The sequence below is a fragment of the Molossus molossus genome, unplaced genomic scaffold (genome assembly GCF_014108415.1).
Source record: "Molossus molossus isolate mMolMol1 unplaced genomic scaffold, mMolMol1.p scaffold_m16_p_4, whole genome shotgun sequence".
Classification (NCBI taxonomy): domain Eukaryota; kingdom Metazoa; phylum Chordata; class Mammalia; order Chiroptera; family Molossidae; genus Molossus; species Molossus molossus.
The window spans coordinates 47214682-47239522 of NW_023425377.1; the positions used below are offsets into that span (position 1 = coordinate 47214682).

The 24841-nt window shown below is 38.9% G+C and overlaps 1 protein-coding gene across 12 annotated transcripts in view; it reads right to left on the bottom strand.

The window, feature by feature from the left end:
* The window catches only part of UIMC1 (ubiquitin interaction motif containing 1), a 175207-nt gene that overhangs the window by 68489 nt on the left and 81877 nt on the right, over nucleotides 1-24841 (bottom strand). For 10 of the 12 annotated variants that reach the window (XM_036281865.1, XM_036281860.1, XM_036281867.1 and 7 more), the window contains 5 exons: nucleotides 16501-16625; nucleotides 14946-15051; nucleotides 13895-14634; nucleotides 5757-5821; nucleotides 3544-3620 (listed from right to left, as the gene is read on the bottom strand). In XM_036281865.1, coding sequence (XP_036137758.1) covers nucleotides 3544-3620; nucleotides 5757-5821; nucleotides 13895-14634; nucleotides 14946-15051; nucleotides 16501-16625 — 1113 coding nt within the window. The remainder of the gene's footprint in view (nucleotides 1-3543; nucleotides 3621-5756; nucleotides 5822-13894; nucleotides 14635-14945; nucleotides 15052-16500; nucleotides 16626-24841) is intronic. The other 2 variants (XM_036281870.1, XM_036281871.1) reach the window with 2 other exon arrangements.

Here is a 24841-nt window from a genome sequence, read left to right on the forward strand (position 1 = left end):
GCCAGTTTGGCTCAGCAGTTACAGTGTCAGCCTGCAGTCCAGAGAGACCCAGGTTCGATTCCCGCTAAGGGCGCGTACTAGGTTGCAGTTTGTCCCTGGCCCTGGTTGGTCGTGTGGGTGGCAGCCATTCGATGTGTCCCTTTCACGTCGATGTTTCTCTCTCGCGCTCTTCCTCTCTCTCCTTCCCACTCTAGCTGATCAAAAAATGGAAAAATGTCCTCGAGTGAGGATAAACAACAACAAAAATATTTTAAATTAACAGGGTCTTCTTTTTCACATATGACATACGGACTAGAAATTTTGTTTGTGAAATTCGAAGTCCATTAAATTGAGGTCTGCAAAATCAATGGTTTACTATATATAATTTGATGAGTTTTGACAAATATATACAATTTATACATGTATCAGTTATACCACGTAATTATGACCACAATCAAGATATAAAACCTTTCTAGACCCCAAAAGTATACCTCTTTGTACTCAATCCCCTCCCAAATACTTCTTGCAATGACCAGTCTACTTTATGTTGCTATAGTTATGCTTTTTCTAGAATGTCATATAGTGTGTTGTCTTGTGTGTCTGACTTCTTTCATTTAGTATAGCATTCCACTGTATGGATATTTCAGTTTGTTTATCCATTCATCAGTTAATCCACTTGGCCTCTTTCCAGCATAGTTGTGCTTTTAAAGTATATTTATTTTGACAGAAAACAAAAATCTGCTAATGTTAGTTCTGATGTAAAAGGGATGATTAAAGATGACAAAAATGTAGAAGCAGAAACAGAAAACACATTCTCAACAAAGATACTATATGCCTTTAATATATTCTTTAAACAGCATCTATTCATTCAACACTAATTCAACAAATATTTATTCAACAATAAGTTCCAGGCACTGTACAGACTACTAGAAATATGGAGATGAAAGATGAGGTCCCTCAAAGTGTCACAATTCAGGGGTCAGCATACTATATATAGTTCATGGGCCAAATCCAGACAGCTGCATGTTTTTGTTAATAAATATTTATTGGAACACAGCCATGCTCATTCTTCTTTGTATTGTGGATGGTTGCTTTTGTGATAAAATGGCAGAGTTGAGTAGTTTCAACAGAAACAGTATGGCCCACAAAGCCAAAATATTTACTATCTAGTCTTTTCTAGAAAAAGTTTGCCAACCTCTGGTATAGACCCCTCTTAATATAACAAAAGAACAATAAGTATATTTCAAAGACAGGAAATAAATCTGGAAAAGGAATTTATCTCAGAACACAAGTCCAGTAAATTCTGTTATCTACACTGTACACACTGTACATCTAAGTGGTACTTCTGTGCTTCTCAAATACAGTGAATCACCAATGTTGGGCAAATAAACTACCTGCAAGATACTGAGGTATCTTCTCAATCATCAAAGAAGAATTAAATACATTTCTAGTGTTGAAAATATTTTAATATATTTTTTTGAAAATTGGAGATATATATATATATATATACACACACACACACACACACACACACACACGCATACACAAAATTTTACCACCTTGTTGGAAAAAGGATTACAGTACATAAACTTCAAAATTTTGTCAAGTTTTCCTGAGAGATATTACCAAAAGAGACATTCAGCCTATCACAAAATAATAGCTGCTCACTACCTGCACTACAGTCTTTAAGCTTTCTGTAAATGGCTGAAATGTTCAACTGTAAAGACAACTTAAGAGGGCATTAGCTTCTTAGAAATAAACAATGCTAGTGTCATGCACAATGTGGACATAAAGCTATAATCCTGCTTCTTCAACAAAGTAAATAACTCTAAAAGAATGTTATTATAATTTTGAATATCAGAACTATCAGAAATTTATAAAATGAAATAGGTAAGATAGACTACCACACCTAATCTGTGTTTCATCCATTTAGAACAAGTTTTGAGACAATTTAAATGCACAGCTTTTAATTATATATTTAAAAGAATTACATATTTAGAGACTTAGGAGTCCAGCTCCATGAAGGAGTTATACTTTCTTAACAAAAAGAACAGGTTATAAAAACCTTTTTGTGATCTCATTTAGAAGTGGTTGCGTCAGCAAACAGTTGGACTTAATAAGCAAGCTAGTGATAAGTCATGATCTAAAACTTATCTAACCTCAGTCATAAAGGACTTGCTTTTTCCTCTGTTATTAATTATTCCTCCTAAGAGATCCCAGGGTGATGTCACATGGCATCATCCTAAACAGACAGACTGAGTGACACTGAGCAGAATGGCATTAAGTCTTCAGAAGTCCTAGACAAGTCCCAAACTGGGGGGGGAGGAGGGAGTGTTAAATTTTCTTTTCACAAAGATAGCACAGCATTCCTGAGTGCTCCTGACAAAATAGGAGCTCTTGATAGTGGGGTTTCTTAGTAGGCAGTAATCCTAATACATTTCATATAAATTAAGAAACCATTTTCAATAAAATCCAACATAGTTAAACTTTAAAATGAGTAAAGAAAAACCTTAATGATATGCTGCCACAGATTTTAAAATATTTACAGGACTTAACATTTTTCTTATTTTGATTTCTTTTAATTTTTTTTTCACAAAACTCAAACTTGGTTTATACTAGTCTTTCTGACCCTGACAGGTTGGTTATATAAGACCTAGGGGAAAACTAGATATGATTTATGATATTTGTACACTTGCTGCCCAAGTGTTTAAACATTAATAGGGAATAATGATTAATAGGCAATCTCATATGAATAAGGTTACTGATAAATAAAAAAAGCAAAAACAAAAAAAAACAAGCTAAAACAAATTGCTTAGAAAATAGTGGTTTATATCACAAAATAATTCTTCATAGTACAGAATGATTCAACCCAATAGTTCTCTTAGACTGTGGGTACCTTAGTTCATCTAAAATTATTTTTATATCAAAATCTACACATATGCATCTTTGAATGAATAGCTCTTATATCTAAAGCAATGTACACATGTCTTTTCATCCCTACAATTAACAAAAGTCAAAGTACAGAACTTAACCAGGTAAGTATCTTGTCTGAGATTAAAATATAAGTCAATGACAGAACTATGCACACAATTCAATTTCTTGACTCCCTATGCAATAATATCTTGTGAGTGGCAATATAAAAACTAGTAAAAGCCTCTGAGAAAATCTGCTCAATGACAGGCAGATTTAAGGACAGCCCAACTTGGAGAATCCATAAACCAAAACATAAAGTCCTCTTGGCTCTGAATAACACTTAACAATTAAGTGTTATTCCTGACGCTTTGCTGCGATCTCTGATGAGGTTGGTCAGCAGATAAGACAAACAAGCCATGTTAATTTCAAAACTCAAATATCTCTGAGAATAGGTTGAGAATCAGAGCCAATGTCCATTAAAAAAAGTATGTGTATGAATATGTATGGTATATACATATGTATATGTATGGTGATACACACAAACATCAATCACACATAAACCTCTGGGAATGGAATGGAAAAGCCAGACAAATTATAGGCATAAGATAGCTAAGGATCAGAAATCCAGTAAAATCACGGTAGGGTGCTTACCAGGACACACAATGATTTCCTCTGTAGAACTCTCTGGCATAAGGACTAAGCTTCTCTGACTGGTCAAAGCAGCAATGCTGAAAAAGAACCAAACTGCAAGTGAACTGCCAGTAAAATAAATCAGAACATAGCACCTAAAGCAATAGTGAGTCATTCACAAAGCCACAAGTAATCTGATACCTGCTGTCCAATACCAAAAAAGCACAACAAGGAAGCAAGGAATCAGTAGTGAAAACTCCAAGCCAGAAATAGGGAAAATAAACATGCTTACAACTTTGGTTCCAGTGAAATTTGTGAATGAAAAGAACCTCCTTTTGGAGTCTTCACAAAGGAAGGTTGAAGAGTAAGGACTATCTATGAATATCACAGAAGACAAAAACTCCATTCCAATATAAGGATGTCAAAGGTGTTTCAGAGCCTCCATCTCAGCCTTCTGAAGGCTAGAGATTTGTAAGCTCATAAGAGAAAAAATGAAGATTTTCCTGACAGTACACTAGCTTTTCCTGCACCTTGCAGTTAAATATCCTCTTTATCTCAAGATGTGGCTTTGCAGAGAACAAAAATTCTGGTTTAGCCCTGGCCGGTTTGGCTCAGCGGTTAGAGCATCAGCCTGCAGACCAGAGAGTCCTGGGTTTAGTTCCCACTAAGGGCATGTACCTCAGATGCAGCTTGTCCCCGCCCCAGTTGGGGTCATGTGGGTGGCAACCAGCCACTGTATCTCTCTCACACTGATGCCCCCCGCCCCATTCCCCTCGCTTTCTTCCGCTCTATCTGATAAATACAAAAATGTCCTCGGATGAGAATTTAAAAAAAAAAATTCTAGTTTACCCTGCCTGTTCATGGAGTGCAATCTCTTGCTGACACAGGAACACATGGCTGAAAGATCTGAGCATGTGAGCTAGCCCCCTTATGCTTCATAGAGCTTTACAATTAGTTTGATCAAGTATACAAAAGAACATAAATCCTCACATCAACCAAGAACCACAGAGAAAATAACCATCACTGACTTGTGATAAATAACTAAATCCTGATAGGAAACCACAAGTGATTTCTCTCTCTAAATAAAACATTTCATAGCATTTGTTATAAACCCAAACTAGACAGTTTACTCTACACATAACCTTAGGGTCTAGTCAAAGGATCCATCACAAAACAATTTGCTGATATTTATAAAATGGGCTAATCAATTTTAGGAAAACCACACTGCCTGCAGTTCCAGTTCTCTCCTGGTGACAGAGCATATAATCATTTATTAAAACCTACATCTGCTCTGCACAAGGCTTACTACAACAAAGCAAAGAGGCCTACAGGAAGCAGAAGGCCTACTACAGTTAAAACCACTTCCAAAACTCTCTTAACAGCAAGTGAATCAAACCAAAGCCATATTCTTCAGCTCAAGAAAAATATACCTAGTACTATTAACCAAAAACCTAAGAACACTGACTAAATTACAGCAAATGGCATTTGGGCTTCAACTTCCATATGAAAGATGGAGTAATCCCCAAGGTCAACTACCAGATAAAAGGAAAAGTAATTGGAAGCTTGATCCAGTTAATAGTACAGTTTATAACCAATCAACTACTATATATTAAAGTGAGAAGACCTAAGAAAGTAACTCCAAATATTAATCAGCAAGAATAATTAAGGAGGTAATACAAATACTACCATTTAAGTGAAAGATGAGATACAACTGGATAAAAAGTGGCATAAGATAGGGAGTGAGAATGATACAGGTTCTGTGTGGCCTGAATAATATGAAGACTTCAAAGAGGAGATAAGTCTTAAGAATAAACTTGAAAGACGTATATGATTTAGATATGCAGAAAAAAACAAGCATACGCAGAGGAAACAAAGGGGACTGGAGGACTAGAAGAAATGTAAAGAAATCAATTAAGAGCCTGCACATTGGCTTAGGAAGCTAGCATAGCTAGTAGAGTAGCAGGATATAATCACTTTTCAGAAACAATGTAAATGGGATTTGTACTAGATGGCTGGATTGGACAAGAAACCAACCACAAAAACCCCCAAGATTTCTTCCACCCAAATACTCCAGGCTTCTGTGAGATGCATATAGGAGACAATGATTTCTCCCAGTCTGTACTTATAAAAGAGCTAAAAGACCCCTGACAAGCTGTCCCCCAAGTCTCACTCATGGAGTTCATCTCTTATTCTGGCGCCATCAGAGAATTCAGACCCATAACATACAATTTTACCTTTGTGAGGCAGGTACAGAGTTTCCTTCTTCAGAAGTTTTCTCAGCAAATAGCCCTTGAAAAGACTGCAAAGAAACATGTAACATACTAAATATACAGGTACAGATGAACTACTTTCTCTTCCTTTTTTTTTAAAAAAAAGTAATTGTTCAACATTACCACTCAGCAGTTAGCAATGAGAGTACATTTTACATTGTCAGTAAGTTTCAGTGAAAAGAGCATATCCTGTGGAGACAAGACTGAGATTTAAATCATGGGTAAATCACCTGTTAATTTTGTAATTTTGGGTAAGTCACATCTGAATCTGTTTCCTTATCTTAAAATGAGTATTAACAATTGCCTCACAGAGTGTTGTGAGAAGTAAACATGGTATGAGATGTACTTTGTAAATGCAAGACATAAACATTAATTGGTGAGTCAAATGAACTATGATTTCAGAAAAGCAGTTATAAAGCTTTTGTTCTGGGAGGAGGAGATAGAGAGAAAAGTCCAGTTTTCAGTGGAAATACTGCGTTGGGAAAAACACTGCAATCCATGAAAGACGTCTCTCTGGGGACAACAGAGTCATAACCTAGAATATCCTAAAAGGAAAGTTATAAAGATTCCTTTTACTAGAAATTTGCCTCTGTGGTTTTGGTATCTGGTTACAGGGATATCTTTTAAGAAATTAACAAAAAAGAGACCGGATTTTTAAAAAATATTTTCTTTGATTAATGGTAGAACTAAATGTCAACTCATTAAGTGTAGGTGCAAAAGAGCATAGAAAAAGCTACTGCTGACTTAGATGGACTTCTCAGGAAGTATCCCTGGACTGTAAAGCTTCTTCCAATAGATGTAAAGCTATTGGCTGAAGTTTAGAGGATCTCCCAGCAGGGTATAAATAACCTAAACGAGTTAGGCATCTCTCTACTACTCAGGTATGAAACATACTGAAAAACAGGAATCCCTTCAATCAAAGGGAAGATAAAGCTGTACAACAATTAGCAATGTAGCTATTATGAAAAATAAGGGTCGGCCCTGGCCAGTTTTTTCAGTGGTTAGAGCTTCGGCCTTCGGACCGATGAGTCACGGGTTCGATTCTGGTCAAGGGCACGTACCTCAGTTGCAGTTCATCCCGGCCCTGGTTGGGGTCACCAGGGTCGTGCAGGAGGCTACCAATGTGTCCCTCTCATGTCGATGTTTTTCTCCCCCACCCACCCCAACTCTGTCTGAAGATAAATAGAAAAATATCCTCGAGTGAGGATTTTTTAAAAAAGAAAGAGTTGAAAAAAACTGTCAGAAGCACTAAAATATAACTGCAATAAATACTTCACTTTTTGTTTGAACTCAGTAGTGACAAACAACTGTTTTATTCCTGAAATCTCAAAAGAAAAAGGTATATACTGACACCTAGTGTCATTTAATAGAATTTTACCTTCTTAGAATGATTTGTTGACTAAGCCTTGGGCTTCAGAAGCAATAAAGGCACTAAGAAGTTATACGATATCTCCATTTCTACCTTAGGCTAAAGCATTTCTACCTTTCCCAGAGTAAGTTTTGGAAAAAGATTATTGTGCGCCTATTATATGCCAGTCCTGTAATAATCACTTACATGCATTATCTTCTTTAACCCTCATAAGAAACTTTTGAGGAAATGATTAAATTATTTTAGAAATGAGGAAAGTGAAATTTTGACAGGTTAAATATTTTGCTGAAAATCACAGAGACTTGGTCAAAAATGGAACTGGGACTTAACTAACTCCAAAATCCATGCTCTAACCACTGCTGTTGTTTACTCAAATGATCTTCTTCCCAATCATTCCAACATATCCCAAGAATGTCTTCATTTTAATAAATCATTTTTAATTTCTAATCTTATACCTCAATAGCAGTAATCTGAAGACAGAGGTAAAGTGAGGTTCTTTCAGAATATGAAAATAACACAATAAAACAAGCAAACAAAATTTGACTCAAATATTGAAATTTAATCAAGGTGGACAGGGAAGCATGATAGTGATTTAACTTTAACAAAGGAAACTGTGGCCTAATCAAGACATAGTACTCTGCTGGAAGAAATATGATAATGGGAAGAGGATAGCTTACAAAAAAAAAAAAAAAAAATCTAAAAAAGAAAATTCTAAGATCCAGAATCAAGAAGTGTTTTCAACACCATGGGAAGTGAAAGTGAACAGACATATCATCTGGTCACCATAGAAATGTCTTCTGTTATCAGGTACTGGTAGCTTATCAAGTCTTTCCATAGACTAATTGAATCATCCCTTAAAATTTCCATTTTCTGATTACTATTTCAGCTTTCTATATACCTCATCCTAGAAGGAGATACAGTAGATGATGGACCTGAGTATTCTAGTCACTAAAAACGTCTCTCTTCCATAATAAATGAACAAACTATCATATGGTGCTAATGTCAGCTTGAAGTTTGGTTAGTCAAAGTTAGTTCTCACACCCCCATATAATTTTATCATTTCTGGGAAACTAATTCCAGTATCTGAACTGAAAAATTAAAGATCATACACTGAAAAATAGTGATCACATAAATATACCACCCTCTACCTCCCTGCCATACGGTCATCAAGATAACCTCTCCATCTATCTTCACTAACAATTTCCCTATTATCTCAGTGATGCCAGAAACCCATTATCATCAGACTGTAAGGCTTTTATAAACTTTAGTTCATATATACTAAGCAATCTGTCCCAGGGTGAATGTTTTTCTGAGTCCCTGATTCGGGGACTGTCTTGCTATCTCTATCAACCAAGTAGTCTCAAATGTGAGTAACCCCAGCAAAACCAAAATCAACAGAAAATATTTAACAAAAACATACATTCTTTCTACCCACAGTTCCTAAAAGCAAAACACCAAAACAGGAGGTGAAATTACAATCATAATATTTTCATTATTTGCCTATACAATTAGTAAATTTATTGCTGTTTGTTTTTTAAAGATACTATTCTATATTGGCAAGGCTGCAGTGAAGTAGGTATTCTGATATATTGCTGGAAGGAAGGTGCACAAATTTAAGCAACCTTTCTGAAAAGCAATCTGGCAATAAACAACAGATCTTTTTTTATGTTCATAACTCTTTAACCCAGCATTTTCCTGGTTCCCTATCCCTAAGGACACTAATTTTAAGTAAAGAAAATTTTTATTTAGCCCTGGCCGGTTTGGCTCAGCAGTTGGAGCGTCGGCCTGTGGTCCAGAGATCCGGGTTCGGTTCCCACTGGGGGCACGTACCTCAGTTGCAGTTTGTCCCCGGCCCTGATTGGGTCGTGCGGGTGGCAACAACATCGATGTTTTTCTTTCTTTCTCTCTCCCTCCCACTCTATCTGAATAAAAATGCAAAAATGTCCTCGGGTGAGGACAAAAAGAAAGAAAATTTTTATTTAGAAAGATGTTTATTGCAACAAAAATACCCAGCAATAGTAAAATAGTTGAAATATTATGGAAAATTCATAAGCCAAAATATTAGATAGTCATTAAAAATGAAATGGCCAATTTGGCTCAGCAGTACAGTGTTGGCCCACAGACCAATGAGTCGCTGGTTCAGTTCTGGCCATGGGCACATACCTTGGTTGCAGGTGGTCCCTAGCCCTGGTCAGGGTCATACGGAAGGCAACCAGTTGATATGTCCCTCTCACGTTGTTTCTCTCTCCCTCCAACTCTCTCCCTATCTCTCCCTTTCTCTCCTTTCCACTCTATGTGAAGATAAATAGAAAAATATCCTCGGGACAAGATTAAAAAAAAAAAAATGAAATCTAGCCCTGGTCAGTTTGACTCAGTGGTTACCGCGCCGGCCTGTGGGTCAATTCCAGTCAAGGGCACATACCTCAGTTGTGGTTTAATCCCCGGCCCTAGTCAGGGTCCTGTGAGAGGCAACCAGTCGATGTGTCTCTCACATTATTCTCTCTCTCCGCCCCCCACTCTATCTAAAGATAAATGAAAAAATATTGAGTGAGGATTTAAAAAAAAAAAACACGAAATCTATAATTTTAACATCTAAGAAAATGTTTATATGTTAACTTTAAAATACAAAAGTATTATCTAAACCATACAAAAATTTTAAAAAGAAGGATGCCCGGTTGGTGTGGCTCAGTGAATTGGGCAGCATCCCATGGACTGAGAGGTCCTAGTCAGATTCTTGATCAGGAAACATGCCTGGATTTGGGGCTTAATCCCCAGTAGGAGGCATGCAGGAGGGAGCTGATCAATGTTTCTCTTTCACATCGATGTTCCTCTCTCTATATATTAAAAAAATATATATATATATATCAACAAAAACATTTTAAAAAGAAAAAAAGAAGGAATATATCACTACATAGAATTATGGATGCTTTCAACTTTATTCTTAAAATTTTGAACATTTTTCAGTAGTTCTAAGTGGTTTCTAAAATTAATGTTAGAGACTACAGTAAATACTCACTAGACTGTCTGCCTGGTCTCCTTTTATTAAGTACTGCCTCTCAACCCAACCACTGCATTATAATGTCACAGCTATTTCTACAATTTGACACATACCCACTTCAGGCCCCAGCCAACTCTTCTGGTGAGGGTTATTAACCTCAAATGGGCCCTAAATTCCTTCCTAGAAATCTGAAATTGAGCTGGGAGAAAGTAAATCTCCTGTAATTTGTAATTAAGTTTGAGAGCTATAGGATCAGTGTTTTCCACCTACCTACCATGTGAAACAGAGAAAGGAAAACAATCTGTAGAAGGGAAAATGAAGTAGATACAATATAGCATTGAGATACAGAATAATTACAGATGATTTTCTAGATTCAATATCTTCTCAAGGCTTGGTTACCATCATATTTTTAGAATTTATGAGGTACTACATTTCCTTATGATAAAGTCTTCTTTTTAATTAAAATAGTTTGATTTAATTTGTATAGCCAAATAGTACCAATTAATACTATTTGTAGTATTTTGTGGCCTGTTCATGAAGTAAAAGAACTTCAGTCTAATAAGGTCAGCCTCTATGGTCTGACCACATCCACTCTATTCCAAAGGCACTGCTTTCAAACCTCAACTTGACAAGTCTATGCTCTAGAACTCTAGAACCTTGAATTACAATAAATCATGGTCGAGTTAGTTTATTCTAAGGGGAAGCATCTCTAAATTGCAAAAAACTAAGAAACAAAACATGTTATCATAAGCATAACCTTTCATTTGGAAAAGAGGCAAGTCACTACAAGTACTGTTAAGAAAAATGCTTTCTCTTCACATAACAGCAATCTTTCCATAATGTGGATAAAGAGGATGCTAGGGAAGAACGATTCCCATAGGTACTCTCAATGAATGACCTTGTGGTCCCTTAGAGAGAGCTGCCATCTACTGAACATCCTAAGCATTATAATAGGCATTTTACACACTTCATTTCAATCATTAAAACTACTGACTTGCTATTCCCATGTTACAGATATAAAAAACTGATATTCAGAGGGTTAAATGGTTTGCTCAAAGGCACACAATTCGGAAAACAAAAAAAGTCAGTCTGGCTGGTGTGGCTCAGTGGTTGAGCACTGACCTATGCACCAAGAGGTTGACGGTTCGATTCCCAGTCAGGACACATGCCCAGGTTGTGGGCCTGATTCCCAGTGGAGGGCATGCAGGAGGTAGTCAATTGATGTTCTCTCTCATCAATTTTCTATCTCTCTCTCTCCCTCTCATTTCCTCTCTCTGTAAAATCAATAAAGGAAAAACAATGTTTTTTTTAAAAATTCAAACTTCAAATCCATACCCTGTACACTATGCTATGAAATTTTTTATAGCTACCATTTCTTGAACCCTTATCATAAGAGGCAAAACAAATAGAACAGCAGCAAAACAAAACCAAGAACAGAAATAGCAACAAAAAACAGGATAGTTATAAAACAGAATACTCTTTCTATTTATAGTTTATAAAGAGTTTTAAATTATATAATTGCTTTTATAATATTCACAGAAAAAATAAATATAAGCTTTCATATGCAATATAGTCTATAAATGTCTGGTAAAACTAAAAAGGCAACCTAAATATCCTCAAGGGACTGTTTTCAGTAAATTATAGGAAATTACCACAAGCAAAATTGGAAACAAACCAATAAGTGGAGGAAAAAATAAACTGGAAAACTAACTGTACTTAGTATCACAAAGGACCACTTCCCCTAATACATGCAGAATGCCTACAAGCCCTGGCCCGTTTGGCTCAGCAGTTACAGCACTGACCTGCAGACTGAAGGGTCGAGGGTTCAATTCCCAGTCAAGGGCACCATCAGGGTGTGTGGAAGGCAACCAATTGATGTTTCTCTTTCTCTCTCTCTCTCTCTCTCTCTCTCTCTCTCTCTCTCTCTCTCTCTCTCTCCCCTCCTCCCTTCCACTTCATCTAAAAATCAATAGAAAAATATTCTCTGGTGAGAATTAACAAAAAAAGAATGCCTACAAACCACTAAGAAAAAGACTGTCAAGAAGAAAAATGCCTGTAAAATCTAAACACAGAAAAAGAAATACAAATGAGTCTTAACTACACACATAATAAGAAAAAATGCAAACTAAGACTGTATTGAGCACTGAAATAATATTTTTCATCTCTCAGATTAACAAAGATCAAGAGGTCCAATAATACCGTATTGGTATGAGTATGAGGAAGACTGTACTCATACATTGCAGTGAGTATAAATTTATACAACCTCTATCAATAGGCAATTTGACAACAGCTAACAAAATTGTAAGTGCAGTTTTGTTAGCTGCACTTATGATATTCTGATCCACCAATTACATCTATAACAAAGTATTCTACAAACATCTCCCATGTGAACAAAACACCTTCTGTACAACAGTAATCACTGCAGTAGTGTTTGTAATATAGTAAAATACTAGAAACAACTTAAATGTCCACCAATAGAAGCACTGAATAAAATAAAACTCATCTATACATGGAATACTACACATCCCCCCAAAAAGAGAGACACTCTTTACGTACTTTTATGGAATGATCTCACAAACACATTAAATGAAAATAGTATTATGCAGAATAATGTGTAGAGTATGTTAAGATCTGTGTAAAAGATGTTGATTGTACTATAAAATATCCTGAAAAGACACACTAGAAAATTAATCATAAAGGTTGACTCCATGGACGGAAACTGGTTGGCTGGGGATGGGGACAGAAGGAAGATGTTTTATTTATATCTTTTTTCATTTTGAGTCATGTGAAAATTGTTACCCATTCAAAAAACTAACTTTTTAGAAATAATATAAATTTTAAAACACAAAAATAAATTATGGTACATTCACATGATAGAATGTTTTCAAGGACAGGTAATAAATAGGAAAAGATCTAAGATAAACTATTAAGTGGGGAAAAGAAACAGAGCTTATACAGAAGAGTTTTCATTTTTTTTTGAAAAATTTAACAGAATAATTATTTTTATATGCACAGAAGTAATGATTGCTTCCCTAGGTGCTCAAGTTATGGGCAATTTTTTCTTCTTTACACTCTTTTGTCTTTTCCTAGTTTTCCATAGTGGGCATGTGTTTCATTAAAAATAAGGGGGGGCCCTGGCCGGTTTGGTTCAGCGGTTGGAGCGTCGGCCTGCAGTACAGAGAGACCCAGGTTCGGTTCCCGCTAAGGGCACGTACCTCGGTTGCAGTTTGTCCCCGGCCCTGGTTGGTCGTGCGGTGGCAGCCACTCGATGTGTCCCTTCACATCGATGTTTCTCTCTCTCTCTCTTCCTCTCTCTCCCTCCCGCTCTATCTGAGCAAAAAATGGAAAAATGTCCTCGGGTGAGAATAAAAAAAATAAATAAATAAATAAAAATAAGGGGGGAGCCCTGGCTGGTTTTGCTCAGTGGTTAGAGCGTTAGCCTGTGAACCAATGAGTCGCAGGTTCGATTCCTTACCTCAGTTGCGGTTAGTCCCCAACCCTGGTCGGGGTCATACGGGAGGTAACCAGTCGATGTGTCCCTCTCATGTTGATGTTTCTGTCTCTCTCCTTCTCTCCCTCCCTTCCACTCTATCTGAAGAAAAATGGAAAAATATCCTCAGGTGGAGATTAAAAAAAAAATAATAATAAGGGGGGAAAGACCACAAAAAGAATAGCTAAAATCTTTGTTTAACCCGTGAATAAATCATCCTTAATCACAGCATCACTGACTCTTACCTGACCATGACTGGTTGATGGTTCTTCCTTCAATAAAAGTTTCTCTTTCAAGCTTTTAATTGGGTTTTCTTGGAAATCCTTGGTTTCTGAATGCCAGACAGATGCCCTAGATTCCTGCCTCTCCTCCTCTTTGTCTTCATCTCCCATATCTTCTGAGATGCCTTCATTTTTTTCACTAGGCTGATCTCCTTGGCCACATTCATTCTGGATCAGAGAAGGAGGTCTAGGTAACACTGGTTCTCCAAATCCTTTTTTCTTAAAGAGCTGCCTCTGAGCCATTTTCAGGCTCTTTTGATAAACCTCCAACTGGCAGAGAATGACCTTGGTATACTGATTAGGGTCTATTCCAGCTGGGCAAAATGGAATACCCCAGAAGTAATGCACAGTGCCTCCACTGTTCTGGAGACCTTTGGCATCTGCTGAGGCAGGCAGACAGTGCCTAGATGTGTCCCCCCTACCCTGGGCAGCTTCGTGAAAATCACATCCCCTTCCAGTACTTTCCTGTGGCTTCCCACACTGTGTGTGCTCAGCCAAGTGGCCAGTGCATCTGTCAAAACATTTAACGTTCTCATTCTCAACCACTGGCTGGCTTGACTGGTCCCAGCTTCCTGAGCTGCCAGAGACCGGCTCCTCTTCAGTGTTTTCAGTGTGGTCCCAAGGCTCCTCTCTTTCCTCAGCCTCGTTTCCCTGACTGATATGTGAGCCTTTAAACAGTGATGGAGGTACCAGCTGCCATATGCCTGTAGGTATTTGAGAAAAAGTAGGGCTAAGGACAAACTGTTTTTTATTAATAGGGCTTGGTAAGTTCTCACTTACCAAGAACTACATAATGTGGGTAAAAAAAGGCTCTTCTTTGGGTTTACCAAATGTTGGCTTTTCCTTGGAGATAAAAGTATGCTGGATATTAGTGAGATCTCAACTACTTTCTGATTTAACCTCTTTAATACCACCAAAGAAATGTGGGGAATTTCTGTATATCTACTCTCAGCATGAGATCCCTGTGATATGGTAATATTTGATGAGTGCAAAGAGTCAGAAGAGGGAGACATGCCTTCAGTGGTCCCAGAGTCGGTGGTTTTCTCTTGGTGGGACTGTGAAGATGGTCCAGAGGCCAGAGATCGAGATCTGGTAGCAGAAGCATCAGAAGGCCGGCAACTCTGAAACAGTGATTCCACACCAGACCAGGTTTATTATTAAAATACCTATACATGAAGGGTCACAGGAAGGACAAAGAGGAAAGGCCATTGACCCTAAAAGATTCTCCTCTTTAAAATGTAGATGCTCAAGCCCTGGCCAGTTTGGCTCAGCAGTTAGAGCGTCAGCCTGCGGACCAGAGAGGCCTGGGTTCGGTTCCCGCTAAGGGCATGGACCTCGGTTGCAGTTTGTCCCCAGCCCCGGTTGGGGTCGTGTGGGGGGCAACCACTCGATGTGTCTCTCTCACATCGATGTTTCTCTCTCTTCCTCTCTCCCTCTTGCTCTATCTGAAGATAAATGCAAAAATGTCCTCGGGTGAGGATAAAAAAACAAATAAAATAAAATAAAATGTAGACGCTCAATTCAAATGAATTCCACAGTGTATACTGAATGCTTAGCATGTGCAAAGTGCTATTGTACCAGATCACTATACTTAAACCCTTTTTTAATATAGAGAAGTAGGTGGCATAAATGGCTCAGGACCTGCCACTGGCAAATATCCTTCACATTTAAAATAATTTCAATGATCTGGCCAGTGTGGCTAAGTGGACTGAGTGTCATCTCATGGACTGAGAGATCCTGGTTCGATTTCCAGTTAGGGCACATGTCCAGGTTGTGGGCTCGATTCCTAATAGGGGGCGTGCAGGAGGCAACCCATCAGTGTTTCTCTCTCACATCAATGTTTCTACCTCTCTCTTCCTCTCTCTCTAAAAAAATCAGAAAAAAACATATTTAAAATAAAAAATAAAAATTTCAACTATACATATTCAAATCATAATTTAACATTATTTGAAAAAATTTTAAACTACCCATTCTTCTCTCCATAACCCACCACTAGCTCTCATTCTCTTTACTCTCTCCACAAAACAGGGGAGGTAAGTACTTTATCTTGCCTCTTTTGGTTTCTTGGTAATAAGTCATTCTTTTCAGAAGCTGCCAACTACTATGGTTCTCTTAAGCCATGGACTGAAAATCTGTGAGGTGGAAGAAAATTCTTTCATACAGAATTAGCAAACACTTCAAATCAGGACAATCAAGAATTCAACATGGGTTTTAAAAATTGTGGGAAAGCCCAGCTGGTGTGGATCAGTGAATTGAGCGTAGTCCCATGAACTGAGAGGTCCCAGTTTGATTCCTGGTCAGGGCACATGCCCAGGTTTGGGGGCTTGATCCCCAGTAGGGGGTGTGCAGGAGGCAGCCAATCGATGTCTCTCTCACACTGATGTTTTAATCTCTCTCTCCCTTCCTCTCTTTATAAAAAATCAAGAAAAACATATTTTTAAAAATTATGGGAAACATTTATTAGTTGAAAACCCTATGAACTACTACAGCTAGTTTCTAATGCAACCATAACACTGTAAAAGAATATTGCTTATCAATCCTCACAAACTTTTTCAACATAGCATATTTACATTCAGGCTTTCTGCAATGGCTTTCCTCAATAGCTCCTCCTCTTCCTCCTCCTGGCTGTTCACTTCCCTAGCTTCTTGCTCACTCATTTTGAGAGCCAGAGCAAACTGTTCTTCTTCTGTCATTTCTGCAGGAGGACATAGAAAGAGAAGGGAGGGATACCACAAATAATGAGTAAGCATGGAAGCGAGAAACAGAATTATTAAATTTTTCAAGTGAAGACACTACAGACCATTTAATACAACTTTATAATCTTATAAATGAGGAAAGCCCCAAAAAGTAAGGTGTTGGCCAAGATCAGTAGCAGAAGTTACAAGAATTCTGGGTTAAGTAGAATATGAGCTCCTATGAAGGCAGTTTTTGCCTATTTTGTTACACTATTATTATCTCCAACATACAGGAGTGAGCAAAAGTAGGTTTACAGTTGTGAGTACATTAAACAGTTTATTTTTGTATTATTATTATTATTTTTTTTTAAACATATTTTTTATTTTTTTTTTTCATCCTCACCCGAGGACATTTTTCCATTTTTTGTTCAGGTAGAGTGGGGGGGAGAGAGAGGAACAGAGAGAGAGAGAAACATCGATGTGAAAGGGACACATCGAGTGGCTGCCACCCGCACAACCGACCAGGGCCGGGGACAAACTGCAACGGAGGTACGTGCCCTTAGCGGGAACCGAACCCGGGTCTCTCAGGACCGCAGGCCGACGCTCTAACCGCTGAGCCAAACCGGCCAGGGCTGTATTATTATTTATTTACTAATTATTGTATTATTAACCTACTCTTGTCCACCCCAGTATACAAAAAATGCCTGACAAATGGTAGATACTATTTGGTGAATGAATAAACAGAGGAACAGCCTTTCAGAGCGTTTGCTACATATCACCATGGCTTTATGCTCGACATTTAACCAGAATAATTTTACTCATCAGAATCCTCTTGGTGGGACTGTTTACTCAGTAGAAAAGACCATTCCTAGTGACCAGAATGTGATCCCAAACATCATTTCCCATTAAAAACAACTGGAGTACCTAGCAAAAATGGCTGAATTCAAAGTCTGGAGCTACCCTGGCCGGTTTGGCTCAGTGGTCGGCTCGCAGACCAGAGAGTCCTGGGTTCAGTTTCTGCTAGGTGCATGTACCAAATAAAAAAAAAAAAACCCAAAAAACAGGAGCTAAAATGTAGAATATGCGAAATATAGATATGTAGAATATCTGTCATATCTGTGAGCAAGGAATCTATCAGACACTACTAGGGTCATATCAAAAGCTGGGCTGGTGTGGCTCAGTGGTTGAGCGTCAACCCATGCACCAGAAGGTTGGTTGCCGGTTCGATTCCCGATTGGGGTGTGTGCCCAGGTTGTGGGCCCGATCCCCAGTGGGGGACATGCAGGAGGTGGCCAGTCAATGTTCTCTGTCATCGATGTTTCTATCTCTCTCCCCTTCTCCATCCCTCTCTCTCTAAAATCGATTTAAAAAAAAAAAAAGAATTTAAGAGCCAACTTAAAAAGGTTCTCATTGGTCAAAACTGAAACAACTAGTACATCAATAAAAATTACAAATGTGCCCTGGTCAGTGTGGTTGTTAGAGTGTTGGCCCACACACTGAGGGTCTTGGGTTCGATTTCTGGTCAAAGGCATGTACCTGACTTGCAGGGCAATCTTTGGCCCTGGACGGGGCACGTGCAGGAGGCAAGCAATCAATGTATTTCTCTCACATTGATGTTTGTCTCTCTCTCTGTCTCCCACATCCTCTCTCCCTCCTATCCACTCTCTCTAAAACAAAAACAAATCAATGGAAAAATTATCCTTGAGTGAGGCTTAACAATAATAATAATAATAATAATAACTGGAATGACATAAAACACATTAAATATGTTTAAATCTACAAGTTCATAATGATACTTTTAGAAAAACAATTAACTGGTCATTGTTAAAGAATGTTAGTGAATCGATTATTTTGAAAACTGGTAAATAAAAGGATAGAGACTCAAGTTTCTTATTTTACTCTTCCAACACAACCTATACTACTTTGTAACCAAATAGATAAAGAGAACTTTCTCTTTAAAGAAAAATAGAAGCTAGTCCGGTGGGTGTGGCTCAGTGGTTGAGCATCAACCCATGCACCAAGTGCCGGTTTGATTCCTGGTTAGGACACATACCCAGGTTGTGGGCCCGATCCCCAGTGGGGGGCATGCAGGAGGTGGTCAATTGATGTTCTCGCTCACTGATGTTTCAATCTCTCTCTCCCACTCTCTCTAAAATCAATAAAGGAGCCCTGACCAGTTTGGCTCAGCGGTTAGAGTGTCGGCCTGCAGACCAGAGAGTCCTGGGTTCGGTTCCCACTAAGGGCACATACCTTGGTTGCAGTTTGACCCTGGCCTTGGTTGGGGTTGTGTGGGTGGCAACCACTCGGTGTGTCTCTCTCACATCAATGTTTCTCCCCTCCCCCCAACTCTATATGAAGATAAATGCAAAAATGTCCTCGGGTGAAGATAAAAAAAGAAATTAAAATCAATAAAGGGGAAAAAAATTAAAAAAGAAAAAATAATTATAGCAGCTAATAAAAATATTTTTTTTAAATGAAAGAATATCACTATTTTGTATAATGCCCACAGACAGGATTTTGGCCATGTCTAACAAACAATATATATGACCCAGCAATCCCAATTCTAGCAATTTACTCTAAAGATAGACTTCCAATTAAAAGAAAGATAAATATTCACTACATTTTTAATAGCAACACTGTTTGAATTTGTGAAACACTAGATTCTACTTAATGATCAACATGGGACATTATCTGAATAAACTCTGGTATACATACAGATAACTGTTAAAAAAATAGTAATAATAATAGCGGTATCTATAGACCAGAAATAGAATGATTTCAAGGATATAATATAAAGTAAAAATAATAATCATAAAGCAAAATACATCCCTGGCCAGTATGACTCAGCAATGGGAACATCGGCCCGAGGACCAGAGGGTCATGGGTTCGATTCCTAGTAAAGGGCATGTACCTGGGTTGCAAGTTTAATCCCTGGTCTTGTCAGGGTCATGCAGGAGGCAACCAATCAATGTGTCTCTCACATGGATGTTTCTCTCTCTCTGCTCCCCACTTCAAATCTATCTAAAACTCAATGAAAAAATATCCCCGACTGAAGATTAACAACAACAAAGTACAAAAAAGGGTATATATGGTATGCTACATTTTGTGTAACAAAGGAGGAAATACAAAAATACATATACCTGTTTATTCTTGCAAATACTAACACAAAAAGGATAAATTAGAAACTAATCCAAGTGGTTACCTACAGGTAGTTGGAAACAAGGTAGAAGGGATAAAAGGAGTGACACGACACTTCTTTGACTATACCTTTGTGTATGTCTTTAACTTATAAAATCATATAAATATTATATATATTATTAAAAGTAAAATAAAATCAATAAGGATAATGGATTGCTAAAACTGAATCTAAACATTACAAAAGAGACCCAGCCCTGGCTGCTGTGGCTCAGTTCGTACAGTGTCATGCACCCACAGATCATGGGTTCGATTCATGGTCAAGGCACATGCCCAGGTCGGACCTGATCCTCAGAATAGGCTATGCAGGAGTCAGCTTATGGATGTTTCTTTCTCTCCCTTTCTCTGTCTCTCTAAAATCAATAAAAACATTTTTTTTAATGCATGCAACTGAATTTGAAATAACCTTAATGGGATGTACCTAACACAATGTTTACAAGGACATAATAATTTACGTGATCATATTAGAAAAGAGTTTAAAATCAGTGATCCAAATCTCCGACTTTAAGAAAATAAAGAGTGAAATTAACCCAAAGTAAGTAGAATATAAAAAGCAGAAATTGCCTGGCCAGTGTGGTTCAGTGGCTGAGCGTCGCCGGTTTGATTCCCAGCCAGGGCACATGCCCAGTTTGTGGGTCAAACTCCAGTGTGGGGCATGCAAGAGGCAGCCAATCGATGTTCTCTCTCATCAATGTTTTTATCTCCCTCTCTCTCTCTCTAAAATCAGTAAAGGAGAAAACAAAACAAAACAAAAGCAGAAACCAACAAAATAGAAAATGGCATAACGGGGGGGGGACCCTGATCGGTTTGGCTCACTGGTTAGAGCATCGGCCTGCAGACCAAAGGGTCACAGGTTTGATTCTGATCAAGGGCATGTACCTGGGTTGCAGGTTCAATCCCTAGCCCTCAATTGGGGGTATGTGCAGGAGGCAACCAATCGATGCGTCTCTCTGACATCAATGTTTCTCCCTCTTCTCTTCTCTTTCCCTCCCGCCCTCCTTCTCCCCCCCCCCCCCCGTCCTGCTTCCTCTAAAAAAAAAAAAAAAATCAATGAAAAATCCTCAGGTGAGGATTAACAACACCATCAACAAAAGAAAATACAAATTAACAATATAAGGAATAAAAGAGGAGATATATCACTACAGATTCTATAGTCATGAAAAGAATAACAAGGAAATAACTTAGTTTTATGCCAATAAATTTGACAACTTGGATCATGTATTCTCAAAAGGAATGATATCATCCCCAGTGGACAAGAACTGGTTCTTGAAGGTCAAAGAACATTGCTCTCTTGCCCTGGCCTGTTTGGCTCAGAGGTTACGAGCGTAGGCCCAAGGAGTTGGGTATTCGAGTCTGGTCAAAGGCACATACCTGGGTTGCATTTTAATCCCCAGCCCTGAATGGGGTCGTGCAGGAAGCAACCAAACAATGTGAACAATGTGTCTCTCTCATATCTCTCTCTCTCACTCTTTCCCTCTCTCCTTCCTTCTTCCCTCCCACTCTATCTAAAAATCAATAAGAAAATATCCTGGAGGACTAAAAATTTTTTTAAAAATTTTTTGAAGATTGCTCTCTTTATGTAAAAAGAAGATATACAATTAGTATATAAACAGAATATATAGAATTATCTGTGGTACTAAAAGTTCGTGGGGTGGTTAGGGAAAAAAATGTCTATAAAGGAGCCTTTGGAGAACAACAATAAAAAAAGCATTGAAATGCAGAAAATACAGGACATTGAGAAAAGAAATAAAGGAAAATATAAAAAAGTGAAAGCACATACCTTGTTCATAAATTGGAAGAATTAACTTGTCCATACTACCCAAAGCAATCTATAGATTCAATGCAATTCCATTAAAATACCAACGACATACTTCACAGAACTAGAACAAATACTTCAAAAGTTCATACGGAACCAAAAAAGATCCCAAATAGCCACAGCAATCTTGAAAAAGAAGGACAAAGTAGGTGGGATCACAATACCGGATATCCGGTGTAATTAAAACAGCCTGGTACTGGCACAAGAACAGGCATATAGATCAATGAAACAGAACAAAGAACCTGGAAATGGACCCAAGACATTATCCCCAATTAGTATTTGACTCAATTAATATTTGACAAAGGTGGCAAGAGCATACAATAGAGTAAAGACAGCCTCTCTAATAAAGTGTTAGGAAAATTGGACAGCTACATGCAAAAAAAGTGAAACTAGACCATCAACTTACACCATACACAAGAATAAACTCAAAGTGGATAAAAGACTTAAATGTGACTCATGAATCCATAAAAATCCTAGAAGAAAATGTAGGCAACAAAATTGCACACATGACACACAGCAGGATTTTCACTGATACATCACCTAAGGCAACAGAAACAAAGGAAAAAATGAACACATGGGACTACATCAAACTAAAATGCTTCTGCACAGCAAAAGAAACAACGCTCAAAATGAAAAGGGAACCCACTATATGGGACACAGACAATAGCAGAAATGGGGAGGAGGGAGTCAATGGGGGAAAAAAACAGGGTCATCTGTAATACTTTCAACAATAAAGATAAATTTTTTAAAGTTAAATTTAATTTTTACAAAAAGACTAAACCTTCCTGAAAGGGTTAGCAACATTTTAAATGGTAAAGGTAAAAGCTTATAAAACTATGAAAATTGTGTTGCTTGCATGACCTTTGCTCAGGCTTCTGTTGAGTACCGATAAGGATTATCTGGCTTATCCGCAAGGCAATGAATCACCCAGAAGATGCTGGACGAGATACCAGACCAGTCCAACTGCAAAGTGGACAATGGGCTAGGCAGAGTACATCAGCAGAAACTGCCAAAAGCTGAAAGTAGAATATATAACCTTACACCCCAATTGTTATTCGAGGCTGAACCCTTTCCAGCTGAGCCCACCTGCACCCAGGTGCATGTAATAAAGCCATTTTGCTCTACATTGGCCTTGTGTTGTGGATGTGATCTCCCACCAGCTCAGACATTTTATTTGGTGCCAAAACCCGGAAGGTCTGTGAGTATCCTGCATAGGGGGCAACCACGGGTCCCCGGAGTCCTCCGGGCCTCCTGTCGGACCAGGATCAATCATAACCTCAGCCAGATACTGGACCTCCAAACTTTCCTGCCGATCCAGCATCAACACTGGCGAGTGTTTTTTTGCCTACCAGTCTGATTCTCCGGGCTGTCCTGTTACCTCCCGTCTGGGACATAAAAGAGCCAGGTTTCTCAGTCACGTCTGTGTGATGGTCCCTCTCGAAATCCAGCGCTGGTTGGGGCACATTCCTGGGGAACCAGGTTCCCTCAGCTCACCACATATCTAGGGATGCCTGCTATAGGTGAGTTGCATGTCTCTCTACTCTAGGGGAGAAGGGGAATGCCTTCTTCTTCCACTAGTGTATCCGTCAGACCGCTAGGCCACGACATCTCACACCGCTATATAATGGAAACGCTCGACCTGCCATCCCTCATAGGACACCCCTAGGATGTCTCCTAAAAAATCTACAGACCCTAGGGCTTGCTCAGGATTTACATCCCAAGTGACTCATTTTTTACTGCAACACTTTGTGGCCTCAATACAATTTAGACAATGGGTCACAATAGCCTGAGAATGGCACTTTCGAAATTCTCACTGACCTAGACAATTTCTGTTGAAGGCAAGAAAAATGGTCTGAGGTTCCTTGCATTCATATCATACCCCTCTTTATGCAATTCTTGCTCTCCCTCCCAAATCTTCCTACTCCACTTTAATCCTCCCAAACCTCCCTCTGAAGATGGTGCGTTAATTTCTCCTGTTTCCTCCTTTGACCCAGCTGATCTCGCTCCACTACGTGTCTTCCCTCGGCCCCTCTAGCAGGGCCTTTTCCTCCAGCCCTTCTGTGGGCCTCCCACCCTACCCTGAACCTCCTACACCAGCCCCGACTCCTCTACCACCACAAATGACTCCCTTACACACACGATCAAGAACCATCTTTGGTCCCTATTCATCAACTACCTCGGCCCCTGTTTTAGAATGCCCCGAGGCAAGGAGCAAGCGCTAAAGAGATTATCAGAGTTCATGTCCCCTTCTCTCTCTCAGATTTGTCCCAAATAAATTAGAGATTAAGATCCCTTACTGAGGATCCCACCAGTTATACTCAGGAATTCAAGTACTTTACCCAGTCCTATGCTCTATCCTGGAATGATATTCATGTTATTCTCTCTTCCACCCTTAATCCAGAAGATAAAAATCAAGCCTGGGTTAACGCCCAGGGCCATGCCGATAATCTGAGATGACAGGCCCCCACTAACCAGGTAGGAGGTGAAGCAGTCCCTAGACAGGACCCCAGGTGGAATTATCAGGACAATGAGGCGGGTAGGAAAGCCAGGGACCATATGGTAATATGTCTCATTGTGGGACTTAAAGCCTCACACAAGGCTGTTAACTATGAAAAACTGTCTGAAATAATCCAGGAAAGGAATGAAAACCCTGCAACCTTTCTATGCCACTTTACACAGGCTATGAGAAGATATACTACTAATTTAGATCCCACTAGTCCAGAAGGAACTGTCATTTTAAACCTGAGATTTATCTCTCAGTAGGCTCCAGGCATTAGGAACAAGTTACAAAAACTTGAAGTTGGCCCTCAAACCCCTCAACGGGAACTTCTAAATCTAGCCTTTAAGGTTTTTAATAATCGCGATGAAGAGGCTAAACAGCAAATAGCAGAATTCCAAATGCTTGCCTCTGCCATCAGAGGCCCCACTAATCAAAGGGGTCAGCAAACCCCTTCAGGGACAGAAGAAGAGAGCCCACCAGGATCAGCAGAACAGACACCCCCGAGTCCCTGCTTTAAATGCAATCAGACTGGCCATTGGGTGAGGCAATGCCCCAATCCCCGACCACCGCTTAAGCCATGTCCTCAATGTAGAGGATCCCACTGGAAGGCGGACTGCAGACAGACTGCGCAGAGTCGGTCCTTATCCCTCCCTTGGGCTGGTGGATCAGGCAGTCCAGGCCTTGATCTGATTGGCCTGGTGGCTGAAGACTGAAGATGCCCAGGA